General features: G+C 50.4%; 2 protein-coding genes across 3 annotated transcripts; both read right to left on the bottom strand.

The window, feature by feature from the left end:
* Positions 1-7,056: 7,056 nt before the first annotated feature.
* GPR174 (G protein-coupled receptor 174) lies at positions 7,057-13,005 on the bottom strand. 2 transcript variants are annotated; one of them, XM_010715081.3, is made up of 2 exons: positions 12,734-13,005; positions 7,057-9,759 (listed from the first exon to the last, which is right to left on the bottom strand). In XM_010715081.3, the coding sequence occupies exon 2, from the start codon at positions 9,311-9,313 to the stop codon at positions 8,282-8,284; it is 1,032 nt and encodes a 343-aa protein (XP_010713383.1). In that variant the 5' UTR covers positions 9,314-9,759; positions 12,734-13,005; the 3' UTR covers positions 7,057-8,281. The 2 variants fall into 2 exon arrangements, with proteins under 2 accessions (XP_010713383.1, XP_010713382.1); XM_010715080.3 differs by having other exon boundaries at positions 12,768-13,005.
* A 3,866-nt stretch (positions 13,006-16,871) lies between these two features.
* Positions 16,872-22,275, bottom strand: LOC100541562 (putative P2Y purinoceptor 10). Its single transcript, XM_010715077.3, has 2 exons — positions 21,364-22,275; positions 16,872-19,037 (listed from the first exon to the last, which is right to left on the bottom strand). Exon 2 carries the CDS (start codon positions 18,985-18,987, stop codon positions 17,872-17,874), a length of 1,116 nt encoding a protein of 371 aa, XP_010713379.1. The 5' UTR covers positions 18,988-19,037; positions 21,364-22,275; the 3' UTR covers positions 16,872-17,871.
* Positions 22,276-22,330: the final 55 nt, after the last annotated feature.

The following is a 22,330-nucleotide window of genomic DNA, read 5'->3' as shown; positions in this document are numbered from 1 at the left end:
TTGCCTACACCTGAACTCTAGGTCTTTCTCCAGCTTGATTTTTGTAAAAATTCATAGGAATTAAGTTGTTGTTTGCATATATAAATACTCTGAGATGGAGATCTGGGGAAATTAAAATGGAAACAGCAAGGAGATGTTTGAAAGACTTACAGAGGCCTCAACCACTGATGAACCGATGGCAAAAAGTCAGTCATTTTTCACCACAAGCTCAGCTCTGTACCACAGGCTGTTACAGCACAGTCAGGCTATCATGGGTGTGAAAAACCTCACCTCACAGCTATAGCAAAGGTGATGTTGTATACATGGCCAGAAGAGGAATCTGCTGGGACTCCAGCAAGACCAGACTGACTTCTGTGGGCCTCTCTTAGTTCTCAGCATCACAGGAAAAGCCACCAAAAATACAGATGCATTCAGAGAATTTAGTGGTGAGTGGCAGAAGTATTCAAGCTCTGAAGTCAGCTCTGTATTTCCCTGAGGAAGTTTGTTTTCATGCCTTAAAGTCTTCCTCCTGTGCTTGGGATTAATTCTTCCCCAGTTCTTACATCTCTGCTTGCAACAGGGCGGGCTGAATTGGATGGCCGCCTTCCTGGTGATGCAGCAGCTGACAGCTCTAGTTTTTGAGGTGGATCATTTTGTTTCTCAGCCTTTTCTGAAGTACTCAATGGCCTTAAACATAAAGTAAAAACACGCCTGGTCTGTTGTGTTTCAACTCGTATCCTCCTAGTGTGCCCTGAACTTAAAATCCTAGAGTGGAAGAGAACGCCTACAGGGCCGGATAAGCACAGTTCTGTTGATGGAGCCTCTGCAGTGCTATGTTTGCTGCCATGTGGCTGAATTACAACTCTGGAGGACTGCTCGAGGTAAGGCTCGGATGGATTAAAGCTGCTCTGCCTGTCCTCATTTTGAGCTGTGTGGGGGATGGCTCGCCTGCCAGCCGTGGCACAGTGCCCAAACGTTTGCACTGATTGTAGCTTTGAGACTCTAACCAAAACGATCGTAAGTACGTGTAATTAGTCACACTGTTTCATTAAAATGACTTTTTTATTATGTGTTTATATTGATGATATTGCCTAGGCAATATAAATGGGTGTATTTCCTGTCTTGAGAGTAATTAGAGTCTCACTGTCTAGCACTCCGCCTCCAGAGGAAATTAGTTCTTACAGTTCCAATTATTTTGTTTAATTAAGCTTCTTTGCTGTTTCTTTGTGCAGTGACACCACTCCCAAGTCTCATTAACAAATGTGAGAGTGAATTTTTAAGAAACGCTCCGACTGTGGATAGCAGCAGGCTGTGTTTGTTATAGAAGAGCTCAGCTTCGACTGAGCCGTTCCATTTTTAAGGCTTGCTGACACTTGAAGTTGTTCCAGGTTAAGCCCATATGTGGACACCTTATTCTGAAATAGGGACTTCCTTCCTGTAAACCTGATCCCTCTCTGGAGCAGAGCCAGGTGCTCTTCTTCTGGAGTTAGAGTGCCTGCCTGTGAGGCTCATCAGGAGCCTACAGGTGGTCTGTGATCAGAAATGCCTCGTTTGAGGTAGGTGGGGAGGGGTGTTTGGCTTCTCAGGTGGGTTTTGCTGCTTATTTTTTTGCTGGGACAGTAATATCAGTTGTAAGTCAGCACTTTGCCTCCTTTGCATTTGACTGTACTGTTGCCTTTGTCACTGCAGGTTCTGAGCCATTGTCACTAAGTTATTGCTTAGGAAAATTGGAGCTGCTATCCTCGCAGCATGGCTCCTCACCCAGCGCAGCCGGCAGCCGTTGGAGCTCTGCTCATCTTATATAAGAAGAGGAAGTCAGGTTGCTTCACACAAGCAAACAGCAGCACTTCCATGGCTGTGATCTGAACTGCAGATGAGTATTTTTTGCGTAAGTTCACAGTCTGAAGAGAAATGAAAGCACCTCTCCTTATCTCGTACATCTGTGCTGCAGTATGAGCTGCTTTCCTTCGGGTATGAATTCTGCTCTTCTGAAAACGATTTTATCGCCTCTGATAGCTTGCAAAGCTCTGCTGGATGGGATGGATAGCTGAGGAGGAGGAGTGGCCCTCCAAAGGCACTGCCTTCTCCCATTGCTGACCCCCAGTGTCCCCCCAGGCCCTGCTCTCACTGTGCCTCCCAACCTGACTCGTGCTAACAGCAGGGAGAACAAAGTGTCTGACTGAGTGCCTTGAGTGTGGGAGAAAGAAGTTCCAGACCTTGACCACTTCTCTATTTTTCCTATAAATACCCTATTTGCAGAAGCATACTTCATATCCTAGACTCACAATATTCATTATTTCTTAAAGAAATGAGTGGTTTCCCTGTATAAAATGTACTATTTTCCCTCCCAGCACTGTTTGATTTTCTTTTGCGATTTCATACATCAAAGAGGTCATGCTGGCTGAAGATACATGGATGTGCTCTTTGGAGCCATGCAGTGTTACTTTTATGTTCATCCTTTTGCCTTTGGATGAGCATCGTTGTAGTCCCTGTTTGTTAATTCTACAAGGGTTTGTCTTGCAGATTTTTGTTCTTGCTTGCTAATCCAGGGACTGAGCGCTGCCTGAGTGCACTCCAGTACAACACACATGTCCTGGGGCTGCTCAGAGAAAGGAGAAAATTATGGGAAAACTATGAATTTAAAAAAAAAAAAGGTGTTTCCAGTCGATATTAAATAATCTATTGCCAAAGATTTTAAACTCTTCCAGGTATGCAGTATGGAGCCTTGAGAAGCAAGTGACTTGGAATAGGAAAACAAGTGCCTGGCTTGCTTTTGTCTGAATAGGGACAATTGTTGTGCCCCAAAGGAAGGAATAAAGCAGCTGAGAGCAGAGCATCCTGCTCAGGGAGAGGAAACCAGTATCTGGCTCCATCACAGACAGATTTGAAGGAAGGAGCGTAAAACAGAGGGGAGGCTGAGAGCAGAGCTGGTGCCAGGCTCCAGACACACAGACCAGCTGATGGCTCTGTGGCAGTGTGGGGACCAGGCATGGTGCCCTGGAAGGTGAGCCTGACCTCAGGAAAATGGGCACTGCCTGATGATGTGAGTTTGGGGCTGTGTGATGCCTGCAGGTGCCCCTAGGAGCAACAGGGCTGTTTGCCCCATACCATCACACTTCTCCATCTAAGGCAGCTGTGGTGCTTTACCTCCTGCCTCCCTGGGCACAAGTTCAGCATCGTGCTTCTTGGCTCTCAGGAGAGGGCACAGAGGGATCCTCTGCTCCCTGCAGAGGCTGCGTCAGCTGCCCCACATCCCTTTTACCAATAAAAGAGAACTGCTTGACTCTTACTTCTGAGAGATTGGATAGCATTTGTAGTAGTGTTTATAAGGTCACCCCTGCAGCCACTGCATTTTCTGGAACTTTTAGTAGCACGTGGCTTGCTTAGAAGACAAAATGATGGAGTGTAAATACTTCCTTAGTCATATAGATAGGGCTTGGCCCTGTCCCAGGCCAGTGAGTGCTGTAGGAAATTCCTCAGAACCAGGCTGCAGCCAAAGAGATGCCATTGGCTGTTTGGTGGGAGAGTCCAGGGGTGAGCAAACCTAGAGAGAAAACTTGGGGTGGAGCAGGTGCTGCTGTGGGCTTGTGATGGGTCTGATGGTCTGCTAACCAACGGGAACAGGCTGGAATGTGAGGCCTTGGTGGTTAGTGTTAATTTGCTTAAATAAGAAACCTCTCCTTAAGCAAGAAACCTAAAGCCATGAGATTGTTAGCTTCTGTTTTATGTAGGTCTCCTGGGAACTTTCTCTTTAGCTCACAGGCCTCTGTCTGACCACAAGGACTCACCATTTCTTTAAATATTGACTACGTCATGTAATATGGGGTTTGTGTGAGATAATGGCACTGAATCACAGGGCTGATACATGGACTTCCAGCAGATTACAGAACCTTGTCAGCAGAGACAGATCTTCAGGAACTTGAGAGTCTGACATAGAGGGTCTTTTGCTGGAGCATCTGGAAGGGCAGGAAAGGAGATGAGGCTGGTCACTGGGTGCTTGCACCAGGCCATGGATGGCTGTATGGTATGGGTGGTAAAAGCCATGACCTTCACCAACCTGAGCCCTGACAAGATGTGTCCTTGGATCACAGTTGAGCCCACTGGGAAAATGAGTATGCAGAAGAGTGAAGGAGTTTTTACTTCTCATTGGCAGTCAGTTATGTTTATCACATTCATCCTAAGCTTACTGTTTGGTTTGGTCTGGTTTTTAATCTTTTGTTTTGCTGTTTTATTGGTTTTTTTTTTTGCTTTTTTTTTGTCCTGAATTCTAGGCTTAAGGGAAAGAAAGGATTGAGACAGCAGGGGAGAAGGAAACTTCATCAGAACTGCACCGAGAATTGTCATCCTGACAACCACTGCTCAACCAGTGCAAACTGTAGAGGTAGGCAGCTTCCCAGAGGCTTCATTGTCCCACTCTTTAGCTTCATGCTGACACCTCTGTGTGTGAACATGAGCTTGGACACAACTAAGGACGTTTTCTCTTTTGGGGTTGAGAACTGTTTTGACGTCCAAATGCACTGCAGCCTGCACAGGCTCTCAGGACATCTGTGCGCGGTGCCAAACTGGCTTCCCATGGGCAGGATGGAGATCCCTTAACAGGGTGTGCCTCTTACCACCAAAACCCCCTGTGCCCCTCCCAGCAGCTGGTGACTTTCATGGGTCATAACCAGTGTTGGTTTGACGTCAGGTACAGAAATAGAGCTTGCAGCAGGAACAAGTGCCTTCCCCTTTGAGCAGAGGGCACCGACCGCTACAGGCTGTGTCTGTGTCTGCTCCCTGGTCCCAGCACCAGCTACTCAGCTTTTCTTTTTCTCCTCTGCTTCGATGGGAGGAGCAGAGTCCTCATACAGAATAGCCAAAGGCATTTTCAGAGCATGAGGAAGCAGGGTTTCAAATCCCCTCTTGGATGAAGGAGTAATCTTAACCATTTCCTGTCTTATACTTACAGGGAGGAGCAGTGACAACTTTATCCTTTCCCCGTGTTTTAGGACAGCAAGATTCATGCACTGCTAAAACCCCAGTCCTGCTTTGGATCTAATCTTTAACAACCAGATGGATACGTTTGGATTGGACTTCTCCTGCTGGCTGAGGATTGCCCTTTGAGAGGGAGGATGACAGCCCTGCTATTGATAGCCCAGGTGCACACTGCCCCATTTCTGCAGCCACTGCAGCTTCAGGCCTCGCCATGCATGCCCTGCTGTGCCTCTGCCCTGGTGCCTGGCACAGAGGTGCCGAGCAAGACAGCACTGGTGATGGAACCTCCTGCAGCTGAGGCAGGCAGTGTACAGTGCTGTGTGGCGGTGGGAATGGGACTGTGAGATGAGAGCCTTGCTGTGACCCCCAGCCCAGCCAAGCTCCCTGTTTCCCAAAACAGAACCCACCTTGGTGCTGCTGCTGAGCAGCTCAGGGTCCCCACGTAACCTATTTTTCCTCAGTTCTGTGCTATTGCTACAAATGGGGTCGGTGGGATGCAGCTGCTGGGAGCAGATGCTGTGCAGCATCAGGGAGAGCACAGGTCTCAGTCTGCAGATAAAGTGTTGGAACGGGGTCAGGGAAAATGCTTGATTTGGACTTTTTTAATTAATGGAAAATTGGCTTTTTGATAAGATCAGAACTTCCCAGGAAACCTCTGTCCTCTGAGGTTTGGAGTGTTTTAGGGTGATGGTGAAAGCTGCAAAGATGAAAATAAACTTTGTGCAACAATCTGAAAAAATAAAGCATGGGGAAGCAGAAACAGAGCTGACCCTGTGGGAGCTTTTGGCTCAATTGCAGCTGGAGCTGCATATCCTGCAAGGAAAATACCTTCAGTAATCCATGAAGGAGTCTTCCATTGCTCCATGAAGGAGAACTCTCCTGAAGTGTGATGCTGCAAATAAGAAGGGGACAGACCTTTCCTTTTGGGATAGCAGCTGTTGACTGAGCTGGGTGTTGCTTCAGGATGGTGTCAGCCCAGCTCTATGGGGACTGCTGGAGAAATGCACCATGCAGAGGATGCTTGAAGAAACCCAGAGCATCCCTCTGAGCTGGTGCAGAGCCATCCCCTGGGCACAGGCCTCACTGTTTGCCCATGCAAGGCAATGTCTCTGTTCTCCGAGTGTCCACAGAGCATCAGATAAAGGCTGTGAGATGGTAGGATGAGAAGCGATGGCTCAGGTTGGACATTAGGAACAACTTACTGCCCAAAAGGGCCGTGATGCACTGACACGGGCTGCCCAGAGGTGTTCCAGAACCGCGGGGATGTGGCACTGAGGGACACGGTGATGGGAATGGTGGGGTGGGGGTGGGAATCTGAGAGGGTTTTCTGATCCTAATCATTCTGTGATTCCATGACAGAAAGCACTGCTGGGGCCGCAGGGCATGCAGAGCCCTGAACCCAGCTCACGTGAGTGCTGAGGCTGTCGCACCACTTCCTGTATGAAGAGACTCTTGGAGCTAATATGAATAACCCACATGGCTGCTGGCCCACCTACAGTATTTCCTAGGTGGGAAAGCCAAAGCACAGTGAGTTTTTCTCATCTATTTCTGAACTTTTGACACTCGTCGCCTGTCTCCCACACATCCGGAGCTGCTGATGTCGGCCAGTGTGGGTCGGGGGTCTCATCCCTTCCAGTAATGGGGGTTTCATTCTCATCTTGAAACGGGACCAGCCCAATTGCAGCCCAATGGACCTAGGGCAAGAGAGCCTCGTTTGGGGCTGCTCTGAAACGCATAGGTGTTCATAAGATGGAGGAAAAGCTGAAAATCTGCATTATCTTATAACATGAACGCTGCAGTGAAGTGTGTCTGGTGTCTCTGGATCCTCTGGGAGATGCTCTGCATACCCAGCTGGGTTTCTGCAGATGCACGTGAAATATCGGCCCTGCAGGTGCTGCCCTGCTGTGTGAGCTGGTGATGCATGCTGAGAGCAGGCCAAGGGCTGTGCTGAAAGCTGGGGAAAAGGGAAGTGTTCACTGCGTGCTGCACGGAATGCAAGTAGGTAGTGGAAAAGAAATAGTTGTTTTTGTCGCCACGAGGGAATTGCAGTGTGCTGTTGGCGCCGGTGAATTCGTGGTGAATGCAAGTGCACAGGCTGGTGGAGTTCTCTTTTATTAAATGGAAGGGTTCTAAAACAACAAAGAAATGGGATTCACATCATTTTTCTATAAAATATTTATGTTTTCATAAGTTAAATCTATAAAACAGCGTTAGCATTAAATAAAGTTTTCATATTGTCACAGTATTTTTATGTTTCCAAAACGTAACATTTCAAATATTCCCATAACAGTTTTACAAGAAGGTGCAAACAAAATGCCAGATGAGCACAGAACTGCTGTTGCTTGATTTTTTGGAAGTAATGACCATTAGAAATCCACCCACCCTTGAATATGTCTTTATAAGTCTCTGTGCCTCTTATGTGGTTTGACAAGCAGTGGGTTCCATTGCTTTGACCTTCATACAGCTTTGGTTCCTCTGACAGCATTTCAGCCAAGCCGGGGTTAAGGGCCTGAACTTCACGAGTTGGCCTTTGTAAGACTACAGGAAGTTGCTCAGATATTGCAGTTGGCTCGTGGTGAGCTCAGAGCTGTGCTGATGGTAGTGCGGTGGTGCAGAGCCACACGTGCCATTCTTGGGGGGAAAAAGGGACCCGGGAGGCTTGCTGGAGCCTGAATGAATACCCTCGAAGCAGGAATCCATGCTTAAAGTTTATCACAGGCAACAAGGAGGGCTTTGGGCTTTGCTGGTGGTGTTCTGCTACTTCTTACCCTGATCCAGAAATAAACCGATGGTAGAAAAATAACTGGTGGTAGAACAAAATAAGGGTAGAAAAATAGTGTGTGGGCACGTGAGTGACATTGCAATTTGGGGAATTGTCATCTGGTGCACCCCCAGAAGGGATACCTGAGTAACTGTTGGCACAACACTGCTGTTAAACTCCTCTATGTGGTCAGCATGGAATGAGGTGGGCTCTGGGCACCCTATGGAAGTGAGTTGCGTTGCTCCGTGACCTTTTGCTTCAGGAGAATACACCTCTAGGCCATCTGCTCACTTTTAGGACCAAATTCTGCATAGGGAAACCCCCAAATCTCTGCTGTCCCTTGCGTGGTGCTGGTGTGACCACGACGTGGCCAGGTGACAGCATGGCTCTGTGTCCTGCTCCTGGCTGCCCAGCTTTGGAATGGGGAATTACATGTGGTTATTTATACAGGGCAAATCTTCAGCCAAAATATTAAAGCTCAATGGGTTTTTCAAGTTTGGCTTTTTTTCTTAAAGCTCAAACCCTTCCTGAAATCATTGGCCAAACCCCAAAATCATGGGCACTGTGCTAGCAATCAGTGGGCATGTCCTGCAGTGTGCTCTTGGCGTACTCCTGGCCAGGAGCATTCAGAGGGATGTTGTCCTGCAGTGTGTCCTGCGTGTGCTGCTGGCTGTGGCTGTGCAGCGGGGCACTGTCGTGCAGCTCCTGCCGGGACAGCCGCCTGCGGAACTCATCCGTGGTGAAGTAGTAGAGGATTGGGTCCACACAGGAGTTGAGGCTGGCGAGACACAGGGCAACAGCGTGGAACACTGAGATCACCTTCTGGATGCAGCAGTTCTTAATCTTTTTGGTTTTGACGAAGAAATCCAGGGGGAAGCTGATGTGGTAAGGCGCGAAGCAGATCAGGAATACCAGAGCGCAGGTGAGAATCATCTTCAGAGCCTTTTTTTTCTCCCCGAGGTCTGGCGAAGCAGAATTCCTTTCCTTCAGTGATAAGACCGTCTTCCAGGAGCAGTACAGGATGATCAGCAGGGGCGTCACGAAGCCCACCAGCTCCCCGATGGTCATCATGATGATGGAGGTGGGGAGGTCCACCTCCTGCACGGGCAGGTCCACAAAGCACGTGTTGGTCCTGTTCTGAGTGAGCCTCAGCAAGGGGAAAGGCAGGCAGGCAACGCACACCACCACCCAGCCCACGATGCTGATGTACACATCGCAGACACGCTTACAGTCCGTGAATCGGAAGGGGTACATCAGGAACAAGAAGCGGCGCACGCTGATGCACACCAGGAAGTAGATGCTGGCGTACATGTTGACGTACTTCAGGTAGAAGCAGAACATGCAGAGGCCTCCTCCAAATTCCCACCTCTCTGTCAAGTAGTAGAAAATCCTCAGGGGTAAGGATAAAACTTGTGATAAGTCGGCGATGGCCAAGTTGATCATAAATATCACGGCCCTTTTCGTCTCTTTCATGTAGCCATAGAAAACCCACAAAGCCAACACGTTTCCTATGAGTCCAGGGATGAGGATGAATGCGTACGTGATGGCATAGTAGGACTTCAGCTCAGTGTTGGTGGAGCAGCTGGAGCTGTTCTCCATGGCCCCAGTGCCCCAATCCTAGTGTGTGTTGGGGTCTGCGAGCTCAGTGCTGCCCCTGCCCCAAAGCTTTGCTTTCCTTCCTGCCAGGCACCATCTGCCTTTGCTCTTCATGAATTTTGCTGCTGTGGCCGTGTAGGTGTGTGGGGTCGATGCTCCAGTGCAGTGACATCATCCTCACTGGGTTGACCTGAGGCTGAAATCAAAAGGTTTAAGGCCCTCCAGCACCGGTGTTGGTGAGCGAGGCTCAGAGACCCGACTGCCCCATGCCCTCGGCCAGGAGCTTTGTGCATTGTGTTCTCAGAAGCTTCCCAGTGTCAGTGCAGCTGCTGGCAATGCTGGATAAGGTGAGATCCCACGTGGAAACCCATCATCACCAGCTGAAGCAGTGGGCAGCCCAGTGCCAGTCTGTACCCACACTGGGCACTGCAGACCCTCCTTCGAAGAAGCTGAAAGACAAAGATGTGGTTGGAGCACTGCGTGGATGTGCAGAAACCAGGGAACATCTCTGCCCATAACAAAAACCCAATGGATGGCATCTGGTGGCACCTCCTCACCACCCACCCAGCACTGCATGCAACCACGTGCCAAACACCCAAAGAGTGAGCAGAACATGGGTTCAGTCACCATTGCAAACCAGGGCACGGGCAGCAGCTCCTGGTGTTGCAGGACAGATTTGGGCTGTGAGCTGGTTTTGCAGCCCCAGTGCCTGTCAGCCACTTTCTACCACCTGAGTGCTCTCGGGGCAGTGAATCTGATTTTCTCCTCATGGCTTTTTTGAGCCTTTCCTTCAGCCACCTGTTGAGCATCACCACTGGAAATCCCAGGTATCAGTTCCGCATCAAGCAAGTGGGTGGGCTTCATTTAAAACTTGTTTGCATGGTGAGCAGTTGACTTTACCTAAATATATCAGACCAAAAAAAAACCCCAACAAGCAGATCTTATAAATACAGGGGGAGTTCAGCCCTCTGACCCACATTGCTCTGGTTTGGTTTTTGCTTCACTGTGAAGGACTGAAGTGGGAACAGCGTGGGTGCCACGTGGGTGCAGCAGACATGGCTATAGAATTGCATCCTGCGGTGCTGTGCGGTGCTTCTTCCTGTGCTAAAATACGTCTGCCAACAAAGCTGACATCTAGCATGTGTCAGTGTGGCTGTACTGCTGCTTTGGGTGATGAAATGAGAAAACCTGCAAAAGGAAACAGTTCCAGGGGCAGCTTTCTGCGTCGCTTTTGTTTGTACCACAATGATGAGCCCAATGAGATGGAGCCAACATCCAGTGTAACCATGGGCAGTAATCACGTTAACTCCAGAAGCAACCAGCACTGAGTCGTGGGCTTGTTTTGCTAAGACTTCCCAATTCTTTTATTAGCTCTGAGTTGACCATCAGGCACGATTAATTCCAGAAGTGTGAGTAATCTGTGAGTTACAGGGGTGTCTCACCATGGGTGGGGAGCTGGGGACTCCCATTGCTGCCTGCTGTAGTGGCACCAGAAGCAGGAGGGTGATGGGACCAGGCTTCAGCAACACCTCTGGGGTTCAGCATCACGTGGAGGAGGGACAGACGGCCAATGGGACAAACAGCTTCAGGGTCCCTCTGTAGGTGCTCAGGGACTTTCCTGCTGCCCACCTAGGATTGGGGGATGCTCTGCAGCCACAGGACCCTGATGCAGTGAGAAACTGCTCCTTGGAAATCCCGGCAGCCACAGTGCTGAGCACAGTGTTTCAGACAGAGCACTGCATACAAAGAAGCCAGAGGCTAAAAAAAAAAGGCTGCAGAAAGGGGAAATTTTGTTTCACGGCAGATCAGACTGTGGTGGGGGTGAGGCATGACTTCCTTCTTCCTCCCAGGCTTCTGCCCCCTCTTCATTTTGCCAGCATCCCCACAGTCGGACACTTTAGGATGCTGGATGGAGGCTTCTTGTTGGTACTTAATAAGTAACAAGCAGAAGTTATCAAAATATAATCTCATAATTATGTACGACCGCTTCTTAGTTTTGAAAAAAAAACAGAGTCCTCTCTCTCTGGAATCAGTTTGCTGGCAGATTTTTGGGTTTACATCTTCTCCAGAGGCAGTTCTGCATCTCACTGTTAGCCATGCAGGTGCCTCTCTGTCCTTCTCCTGTTTGTAGATGCTACCAAAGAAGCCAATGTATTTTTGCTGGCTATCATCCTCATGTGTTTGGCCATCCCAGAGATGTTGATGTGCTCGGAACCAGGTGAGCCCCAAACTCTGTGCCCCCACCCCAGAGTTGTGTTGGGAGCAGAGCTTTGTGCCCCAGCCCAGGTTACCAGCAGCCTCTGGAGCATCCACTCATGCAGCATTTCTTCTGAGCTGAGCATCCACCCTGCTTTGGGTTGTCATAAAATATTTGCTAACCGTCTGCTTTGTCTGTTTTCAAGGCAGATACAGCTGTTTTGTTTGATTCAGTTGCAGAGCACTGGAGCAGCTGCCCATTCATCATTGCCTGTGGTTGCTTGAAACATGAGTCACTCAAGTGCTGAGTGCTCATTACAGAAGATGAGCAGTGAGAGCCAAGACTACAGATTAGGGCTGGGGGGCATTGGCACAGCTGAATTAGGTTTCCTTCCATTGTTCCTCATTAACCTCTCATTTGCTCATGCTCCAGGTGTGTGAGTGCTGCCAGCCCCATCCCTGCAGTGCTGGAAATTGTTGGGCTTCCAGGTCAGGCAGTCAGGAACCCCCATGGCTGACCATAACCCCATCATCACCCCTGAAACTGCTTCTGGGGAGGATCAGGATACTCCATCCCAGGAGCACTGACGGGGGCTGCCCCAGGAGCAGCAGCTGGGCAGGCAGGGGGATTTCAGCTGGGTAAGTCCCACTGATGTGCACAAAAACCTGAACACTTCAATTCTCAGTGAGATACTCTGCTTTTGCCTCTTAGCCATTTGCCTGAACTCTTTTCCTCCCTTGTTAATATTTATCCACATTTGAAATGGAAAATGCATGCTGAGGGAGTGCTGGGGTTCAGTCTGGAGCCCCTTTCTCTGTCTCCTTTCCCTGATGTGCTGTGGTTAGCTGGTCACCAAAGCTGTGAGGTTTCCACTCAAACTGCTGGCACACAGTGTTGGGGCACAGCCGTGTGCCCCCGGCTGAGCAGAGCTGGTGATCCCACAATGCGCACTCCAACCCATCCCTACAACAGCCTCCCCAAGGCACAGCGAGCACAGAAAAAACTTTTTTTCCCCTAATTTTTACCATTGCGTCTCCCTGCTTTTAGTCACTTAACTTTGGAGATTTCTGATGGTGTCCCTCTGCTCAGCATCCCATCCTCTCCTACTGCAAGCGGCACAAAGTCGCCTCGATGAGAGGTTGGAACTAGCCGATCTTCAAGGTCCCTTCCAACCCAAGCCATTCCATGATCTACCTGGCACTAGCAGTAAGAAAAGCACAACCTACCTCAGCAATGAGCCTGACCAAAGCTTGCTCCTACCTTGGCAGACCCACGGTGCCCGGCTGCGCTCCCACCGCTCTCGGCTCTCAAAGCAAAAGTGCAATCGCTGCTGCAGGCGTGCAGGCTGCGCCGGCGCAGGACCCTCCCCAAAGGGCTCGCCTCACTACTGCCCGTGGTGTCAAGGCAGAGCCCAGCATGGTAGGTGGTTGTGTATTTTTTTTCCTTTTCCCCCCCATTTATTTATGTATGTGGTCAAGAGCTCTACGGAAGCACTGCTGCTTTCGGTGGGTTTTGGAAGCAGCGCTTCCTGCCCGGTGCCGTGTGGAGGCAGTGAGCTGTCACCTCTTTGCAGAGTCACTCGTTGCAAGGGCACGGGGCTAATGAGGCTGAGAGCTGTGTTCTCTCATCTTTTCATGTTGGATATGAGGAAAAATTCATTCTTAGAAAGAGCAGTGATATGCAGGCTGCCCAGGGAGCAGTGGGGTCACCATCCCTGAGGTGCCCCAGAGCCATGGGGATGTGGCAATGAAGGACGTGTTGATGGCATGGTGGGGCATGCTGGAATTGAGTTGGGGATCCTAGTGGTCTTTTCAACCCCCCTGATTCATATGAGATGATTTTGCTCTTTTTTCCTTCCCTACCACAGGAATGTGGGTTGGGGCTGCTCTCCCTGTGCCACCCTGCTCACCACCGCCCAGCACAAACCTGCCCTGTGGGGATGTGTGCTCACATGCTTTCATTACAAAATGTAGAAGCATTTGCTCACTTCTGTGTTTCTTTCCTCCTATTGAAGGCAAATATAGAAATGGAAGATCTGAGGAGTGATGTGGAAAAATGAACATGTGCATTAATTGGCATCTCCTTGGACGTGGATACACTGGAGTCAGTGGGATAGGCTTCACCAGGACAAGGGCTTTCCTCTGTAGTGCTTCGTGATGTCATGATTTTAGTGAGCAGTCATAGCAGTTATCTCTTGGGAAAGTATGGGTGCCCCATCCCTGAGGTGCTCTTTGCCACGAATGGGCCCCGTGCAGCCTGAGCTGGGGGGCTCACAGTGCAGGGCTTAGGCCTGGGTGTGTTTTAGGGTCCCTTCCAAGCCAGCCATTCTGTGACTATGATCCCAAGAAGGACTGAGGATTGTTGAAGGGTTGAGGACTGATAATTCAGTTCATTTTGGTGGACACAGGAGCACGCTCTGGTCATTGTGGTGGCACAGCCCTGTGCAGGGCTTGCATCTCCCAAAGCACACTGGCACTTGGCTGCTTGAACAGCTATGTCTTAATACACAGAGCTCACAGGCATTGCTTTTGAAGCCTGATTATTACTTAATGCACGATAATTAATCTTCTGTGGGAGCTGTCAGCACTGTGGTGTGTTCACCGCAGCGCTGTCCCTTGGGCTGAGGGTTGGATCAATCTGCTGCTGCTTTTGGAATCAAAGCACTGGGGTTGGGTTTTGCTGCTTCTGTGGCCCTGGGGGCCCTGGGGAGCTGCTCCCTTGGTCTTGTTGGTCCCGCAATGTTTCCATCATTGCTTTTAGCGGTGAGAAACGTCCCTGAGTGCACTGCGCCTCCTGGCAGCTGCCTGCGCTCTCTGCAGGGTGCTTTCAGCCAAGCGATTGCAAGAAAACCCTTTTCTTCCACCCTTCCTAAAACCAGGTAATGCAAGATCTGGCAGTCCCCAGGCTCCTCAGCCCAGGGGCTTGCTGAATGACCCCGCTAAAACGGGGCAAGTTGGGCAGCGTGGGAGGCAGCCTGCAACCGTGTTCATGGCTGCCTGTTATGCTCCGTAGCTCAGGGTGCTCCACTCCCCCATCCTGTGGGTTTGGGCGCTGCTTTCAAACTCAGCCAAGTGACGGGAATGGGGGCAGCATCAAAAAAACCTCATACCTGAACAGCGCCTGGGATCCGAAAATCATATTTTTGTTTCCTGCTCAGCTGTGCGATGGATGCTTTGCTTTATACTTTCATTTCCTCAGAAGCCAGCCCGTTTATAAGAAGGCATGACCCGTGTTTGGGCAGCACTTACTGTACAGATAAGGTTTTTATTTCAAAGCCATCTTTGGGAGCGTAACCATATCCTGTTTTGGCAGTGCCCCACTGCCGTGCAGCAGCCTTTCTCCCCATTTCAGAAGCTGAAAGTAAGGCTTGCAGTTGGGGTGGCTGCACATCTTCCCATCCTGGGCAGGTGCTAATGAGCTGGTTTGCTCGGTGCCAGCTTAGCAAAGAGGAGCCCAGGAAGGGCACACAGAGCATGGGATGTGTGCAAGAGGAGCTGGCGCTGCTCTCACCATCCCATGGCCAAAAAGTTCTGGATGGGGATGATTTTTTTCCCTCTCTGCTTATCTTGGGGAAATACTGTTTAAGAAAAAAAAATACAGGTAAAAATCCCCTGTGGGTTGGCGTGGCAGTTACTGCTGGGAAAGTCTCACTATGTGCAGTGGGACTGGGCCGCGTTGGGTCGCTGTGACCCTCATTGTGTGGGGTGTCCCAGCACAGTTGTGAGCATCAGTGCATTTTTCAGCAATTTTGTTGTGCTGTGAGCAGGGATTTGTGAGTGCACTGCATTGCTCTGCTCCTCTGCTGTGTGTGAGGGGCTGATGAACAGCCATGAGTTGCTCAACCGGTGCCACCACGGTACACATCCATGCCCTGCAGGGTGGTGGCTGTGCCCATGAAGTAAACTTGGCCATGGGTTGGATGAAATCACGCCTGTCTGGAAAACCTCTCCTTGTCTCAGTTTGGTTTAAAGCAACAGAATCCGCTGCCTGTACTTCTGGGTCACAGCAGCACTCCAGCCCTGCCTGTGTGTTTGTTCCCATGTCAGCTGCAGCCTCCCCAGGTTCACTCCTGGCTGGGGGGTGCAAGCCCTGCTCCTGCTTAGTGCTTCTGCAGAGGCCAAAAAGCATTGTGAGGCTGGGCTGGAAGCATGCAGCCATGGAGGCAGGAAAAGGTATTTTTAGCAGAGAGAAAAGTAGCCGTTCTTCCCTTCCTGCAGTGCCCTCAGAAGTATTGTGTGCAAGAGGCATCGCCCTGGCAATCCTTGTTTAAGGGCTGCAGAATGTTGGGTGTATAATTAATGGCATGCAGATAGAATAACTCAGTGTCTTTGAGTAGCACAGCTAATTGCATGTGGGATCTCAGGATGCAGTGCCAAATGCAGGGAGCCCAGTTTTGCTGCTCACCCACAGGTGAATGTGGTGCTGTCAGTCTGAGCCCTTACCCCCTGCTCTCCTTTCTCTCCAACCTTCAGCTTTTCCTGTGCTCCTGCAAAGCAAACTGTCAGAGCAGCCACCGTGGGAAGGGAATTTCCTCAGGTTTGGTTAAAACCCAGCAAATCCTCTTCTGCCGGAGCAGAACCAGTAACAGCAACAAGAAAAGCTTTCACTTAGGCTGAGAGAGGTACAAGAGCAAAGTCCCCTCCCATTATCTCTCTGCTCAGGAAATTATTAAAGCTCTTTCTCTATCACCAGCAACAGCAGAATCATTGCTGTCCCACACACGTAGCCCCCAAAGAGTTTCTTGCTGCTGAATTTCCCTGTGAGCTGCAGTGTAGGCAGGGCTGCCCCCCGGAACAACTGCTGCTCTCTGCATGTGACAGACTGCTGCCAGTTTCGATTTTACTTTCTTTTTTCTGCTTTCTTTGGGAAGGAAGTGCTGAATTCTCAGTAGTGATGGAGCTGCTGTGGCCAGGTTTGCCTTCACTCAGGGCCAAGAGCGCTCACTGGAGTCCACCTGAAGGTCCACCACAATGTGCACACATTTTCAGCCCTAAAAAGCCTTTTTCCCTCTCCAAACGAGCAGGGAGAACCCTTTGTTTTGTTGCTCTTGGGGGTCCTGGTGAGGGATTTGGGCAAGTGGGGGGCAGTGTGCACTGCCCCCCACTGTGTGTGTGCTGCCTGCCCTTGGTGTGCAGTACATAGCAAAGAGTTTCTCCACGTTCTGCCTGTCCCTCTGCTGTGCTCCAGCTACAGAGAAACACCGCCTGCTTACGCTCTGCCAGAAGTGTCGCACAGGCTGGAAATGTGCATCCAATTATCAGTCAGCCTGTTTTTTATCAAAAAAAGCCCCAACCCTCTGCCTACACTGACTTGAGTAATTCTCCAAGTGTTTTTGGCACTGCTGTTGGCAGTGCTTTGGTCTGAGAGGGCAAAGCTCCAACCCGTGCGCTGCCCATGGGGCTTTTTGGAGCTTCTACTAGCACAAATGGGCCTGGGAGTGGGATGGGCACCCCTGGAGCTTGTGCTGTGCTGGGGGAGCAGAGCTGATGTGGGGCTAGCTGCTAAATGGAGTGAATGCAGCTGCCGAGAAGAACATGGAATGGAAATGCTGCCTGAGTGTGATGCGTGGGGCTCTTTGGAGGAGACTTAAGTCCATCTATACAACCACAAGATTATTTGCAAGTGGCAACCTTTAAAATAATACCCACTTGAGAATTTGTTGAGAACATTTTATTTCCCCCCGAGTTTGAAGTCCATAGGATGCACTCAGGTTGGGTTTGTAAACGTTTCTTGATTCCCCAGTGAAGTCTGGGACCATTTTTGTGTTATGAAGCAGAACTGAGGGACTGCATAGCATCTGCATCAATGAGCAGAGGCTTGAACGAAGTGCTGGGTGATTCCTCCTTGTGATGACAGGAGGAATGGCACTGCCAGCCCCTCATCCTCCCACTGCAGCCCTGAAGTCTCGACCTGTCTGGGTTCTGCCCAGATTATGGGTTTTCCCACTGGAGAGGTTTGCTTTACATGCAGATCACTGAGTGTCCTGATCCCAGAGAGCCAGGCTGTAGCAGGAGGACTTCTGTAGCTGATAAATAGGTAAGACACTGAAACAACAACAATGGCAGGGGAGGAAGGCCCTCACAGTCCAGCACAGGAGAAACACCGACATTGGTGGTGGCGGTGACATTTTAGCTGTGACATGAGGGAAAATGCTGTAAGGCAAACAGTTTTCAACAGCAGCATCAAGCCTTCCTTGATCAGAATGTCCTCCCAGGTCTGATCCCCGCACCTGCTGCACACGAGGGTAATTCAACACAGACTAACACGTACTTGGAGACCGACATGTATTAATGCGCACTTGGAGACGTAACACAATATTCACTCAAGCCATGGGAGCGCCAAGGTGGAGAAGAATGCCTCATTTTCAAGAGATGGACTCCAAGAGGAGCTCGTCGGGCTGCATCGGGGGGATTTCCATGCTGTTTATCCTTCCAAAGAACTTGGGGAGGGACCAAAACTGAAACCTGGGCAGGTTTCTCCGCTTGGTGCGGATGTTGTGGCCGGCGTCACTCATGGTGAGGCTGCGTCGGCTGTGCGTGAGGCGAGCCCATAGGGCAGCACAGCCATGCCGGAGCAGCTGGTCCTGGAACTCAGAGGTCATGAAGTAGTAGAGGACCGGATCCAGGCAGCAGTTCAGGCTGGCAAGGCAGAGGGAGATGGGGTGGAAGCGGAGCGTGTTGCTGTGCACGGTGCAGTCCTTGATGATGTTCTCTATCACCAACATGAAGAAGGGGAAGTTGATGTGGTAGGGGGTGAAGCAGATGAAGAAGACGGCGGCACACATCAGCACCATCCTTAGTGCCTTCTGCTTCTCGCTGGCGCTCTGCAGCTGCGTCCCGCCCTCCTGCAGCGACTGCCGCATCTTCCAGGTGCACCACGCGATGATGCCGAAGGGGATGACGAACCCAAAGAGCTCCGCCACTGTCACCAGAGTGATGGAGGCTCCTGGCGTCAGCTGCTTGACGGCCAGGTCGGAGAAGCAGGTGGTGGTGCTGTTGGATAGGGCCGGGCTCCTGACGATGGGCAGAGGCAGGCAGGCAGCGCCCACAAAGAGCCAGACGGCCGCGCTGAGCCCCACGTCATAGCGGCGCTTCCAGGCTGTGGCCTTGAAGGGGTGCAGGAGGAAGAGGTACCGCTGGATGCTGATGCAGGTGAGGAAGCAGATGCTGGCGTACATGTTGAGGTACTTCAGGTAGAAGCACAGCTGGCAGAGGAAGGTCCCGAAGGGCCACATGTGGTTGATGTAGTAATACATCCGCAGCGGCAGCGAGAGAACATGCGCCAGGTCGGCCACAGCCAGGTTGATCATGAAGATGACAGCCTTGCTCTTCTTGCTGATGAAGCGGCACAGCACCCAAAGGGCAGCGCTGTTGGCCAGCAGGCCGGGGATGAAGATGATGGTGTAGGTGGCTGCGTACAGCGTGTTCTGGAAGGACATCTGGGGCTGGCTGCAGTTCCCCGAGGACATGTTGCTCTCCATCGCAGCCCAGACTCCTCACTCACCAGTGGGTTCAGGCGGACGGAGGCTTCCTGCAAGGACAAACACAGGTGGTGTATAATAATCCTGTGATTCTATGGTTGGAAAAGACCACCATCGAGTCCAAGTCTTGAACCCTCACTGCAATGCCCCCTAAACCGCATCCCCATGCGCTGCCAAAAATCTCACAGTGCTTCCCCACATTGAATAATGCACTTCAGGCCATGGTGACCCTGGGCATCCTCCATGTTGCTCCTGGAAGATTTTATCTGCGAAACTACAGCTGTGTTTTGTGTCCCCCAGCCCATTATCACAGTGACATTGCCCTAAGTGCTGTATTAATTGCCATTGATAATACCTGAGCACACCTTCATCTCTCCAGGCTTTTTCCAGAACTACTTCTACTGCACTGAGCTTTCTGTCCAACTCTGACCAAATTGGTGCTCTCTGGTACACCTACAAGTGATTTCCATGATGCTACAAATAAAGAGAGACTATGAGTGGGCCTTTTTGACTCAGCACAGAGATTTGGTGTGAACCAGAAGCATGGCAATAAGCAGCACCCATAAACGATGCTCAGCAGAGCAGAGCAGTGGCTGTCCAGGGAGGTGCAGACAGATCCATCAGAGCTCTGGCTCCAGACTCAGAGCTGGGTTATAAGCTAATAGCCAGCCGAATGCACGCCAGCCCCTCTGCTGGTCCTGCTAACTCAATTTGGGTCCTCATGGTGCACTGTGCAGGCATCGTGTTATGGCAACAGGAGTGGTCCTCCAGCAGCAGGACACGCAGAAAGATAAATGCATCTGTCTCCTATGAGCAGAGTTTCTTTCCATCCCTTTGCCTGTTTCTCCTCCCCGCACTGGGGTGTTAGCAGGTCATGCTGAGGGCTGGCGTGCCTCTGTGTGCACGAAGATGCTGTGGAGAGGATGCTCTATATGTACACAGGATGCTTTCTCTATACAGATATAAAGGATGATAGAAATACATAGAGGAGGCTCTCCATAGATAGATAGGACACTATTTATACATAGGATGCTACGTATGTATCCTATGCGTCAGAGAGGTTCTCCTGTCCCTGCAGCCCACATCCTAAGGCCATGGGGAGCCTCGCTGCCTTCTTTCTCCACTTGTTGGCTTTGTTTGCAGCCCAGCAGTGTGCCTTTCTTGGCTGGGCCATCACATGGATGTGCAGTTTTGGTTTGGCAGTTCTTCTCATTACACCTGGTGAGAGCAGGGGGAGCTCCCTGCTGCCAGCAGCACGTGGTCCTGCTGAAGCCCACCGAACACAGCTCCTCCTGACAGCACCGGATTTTCATTTATTACAGAGCAAGGCTGCTGCTGTGCTTTGGTAGGTCTTTGCCTGCAATTCCTTCATTGTTTTGATATTTCTTTTTCTTATTGCTATTGGTGTAACAAGTAATGCCCTCTCTCCACTCTGATTTACATGCAGACAGGAGCTGGGGGGGCTTTTATCCATGGCAAAGCTGAGATTTATCCGGCTGCAAACCAAACTTCATGCCTGTCCTGGTGGGTTTACAGCTGGAAGTGCAGAGGGGAGAGAGGGCAGAGCCATCAGCTGTGAGCACCAGCTAACTGTGCTTCATCAAGGCACTAAGGCTGCAATCACAGCACCATGGAGTTTTTGGAGCATGTGAGCAGTGCCTTTTTCTGGACACGTACATGGCTGTCGGTATTGGAAATTGCCTGGCTGCTCTGAATCACTGCCTGCCCCACCCAGCCCTGCATTTCTGTGGTACAGCTTTGAGTGCTCCCAGATCCACTTTCAAACTCGTCCTCATCCTTTCCATGGGTTTGTTGGGCAGACGGAGCCGAGCTGGAGTCTGGCTGCAGTGGGATGGGATGGGATGGAATGGGATGGGATGGGATGGGATGGGACAGCAGAGCTGCCGCCCTCCAGTCCTGTTCATTGCTGGGATGCTGGAGGGAGAAGCAGCTGAGTAAAGAAAACATTAAGAAAAAGAAGAATCCCCACACTTTTGGCTTGAAGTAAGCTGCTGATTTCAAGTAACAGAGGCTTTTTGGAAGCTGTGTTTCAAGCAGTAGTTTTGTTTGTTTAATCCAAGCAATGATGGGAAATGCGTAAACAGAGTCAGTCGGTACTAGCAGCTCCTGCCTGTAACAAAGCTGAAGTTCTTTGCTGTAGGAGGCAATGCTTGCTGCAAGCTGCCTCCAGCTCGTGTGCACAGCGCTCTGCTTCCCCTCCCAGCCAGCGGCACAGAAATGCGCAGCCACAGTCACTGCCAGGATATAAAACCAAATATAAAACAGAAAATCAAAACCCACCGCAGTAGAGTTGCTCGGAACTGCCACAGCTTCTATCTACTGGGAAAAAAAAACACACAGCAGCAATGGGCTTACCTCTCCACAGCTCCCATCCTGCACGGGGCTGGCATCCATGCTAGGCTGCAGGAGCAGTGAGCCCTCGGCTTTGCTTTGCAACGGCTCCTTGCAGCGCTCCCGGCTGCAGCGGCTCCCCTCCAAACTCCCACATGTTTTTGGAGCGCTGGAAGGAATCCTGCCGGCATCTGCAGCCCGGCACAGCGGCTGCAGAACAGGAAATCCTGGATTTAGTTTCCCTGCAGCACACAAAATGTGTTCGCAGAGTGACGCGAAAACAGCTGGAAGGGCGGTGATGTCACTGTGACCAATGCCATGGGACGGAGCCTGGATGCACTCTTCTTTCTGCTCAAAGTTGCATGATGTGAGTGTGAGCTTTGCTCAGCCCACTTCTCTTTTTCCCTGCTTTCATACGAAAAAGGAAAACCAATCTCTGGATCAGTAGAAAGTTACTGGAAGGCAGTAATTTCCTTGCATTCCCTTGGAATTTCTGTTTACTTCAGATGATGAACCCTACAGGCTAAAGCTTACAGGGCTTTGGAATTTATTTCTGAAATTATGTGATGGTTTAAGATTGAAATTTTCCCCAAGCAGTACTTTTTCACAAAAACAGAATGTCCAGCATTCCCAATTTCATTTTTCACATCCTTGAATTCCTTCGCCATATCTATATATGTGTATCCATATATACACATATATAACTTTTATTTCCCCTACTGCTGAGAATGACCTTCTTCTTTCTCAAGTGCTGAGCACTGTCAAATCTACACATCACATGATTTCTTCTAAGCTGCCTCCTTCTCAGCGCTGCATTTTCTGGCCCTGGGGATTGGTAAAGCTAAAGTGGATGCTGCCACGTTCTCCTTTTGTCTTGCACTTAATGTGCAGTAGTAAATAAGGGCTCTTTGACGATCTCTGTAGGTTCTTTTTGACTATCCCATCCCACCCTACCCTACCCCATCCTATGCCATTCCATCCTACCTTACCC

The sequence above is a fragment of the Meleagris gallopavo genome, chromosome 9, assembly GCF_000146605.3.
Source record: "Meleagris gallopavo isolate NT-WF06-2002-E0010 breed Aviagen turkey brand Nicholas breeding stock chromosome 9, Turkey_5.1, whole genome shotgun sequence".
Lineage (NCBI taxonomy): Eukaryota > Metazoa > Chordata > Aves > Galliformes > Phasianidae > Meleagris > Meleagris gallopavo.
The sequence above is the reverse complement of the archived record's forward strand: the minus strand, read 5'-3'. Positions and strand labels throughout refer to the sequence as shown.

Coding starts and splice junctions, on each gene's coding strand:
- GPR174 (XM_010715081.3), bottom strand. CDS start 9,313: ATGGAGAACAGCTCCAGCTGCTCCACCAACACTGAGCTGAAGTCCTAC.
- LOC100541562 (XM_010715077.3), bottom strand. CDS start 18,987: ATGGAGAGCAACATGTCCTCGGGGAACTGCAGCCAGCCCCAGATGTCC.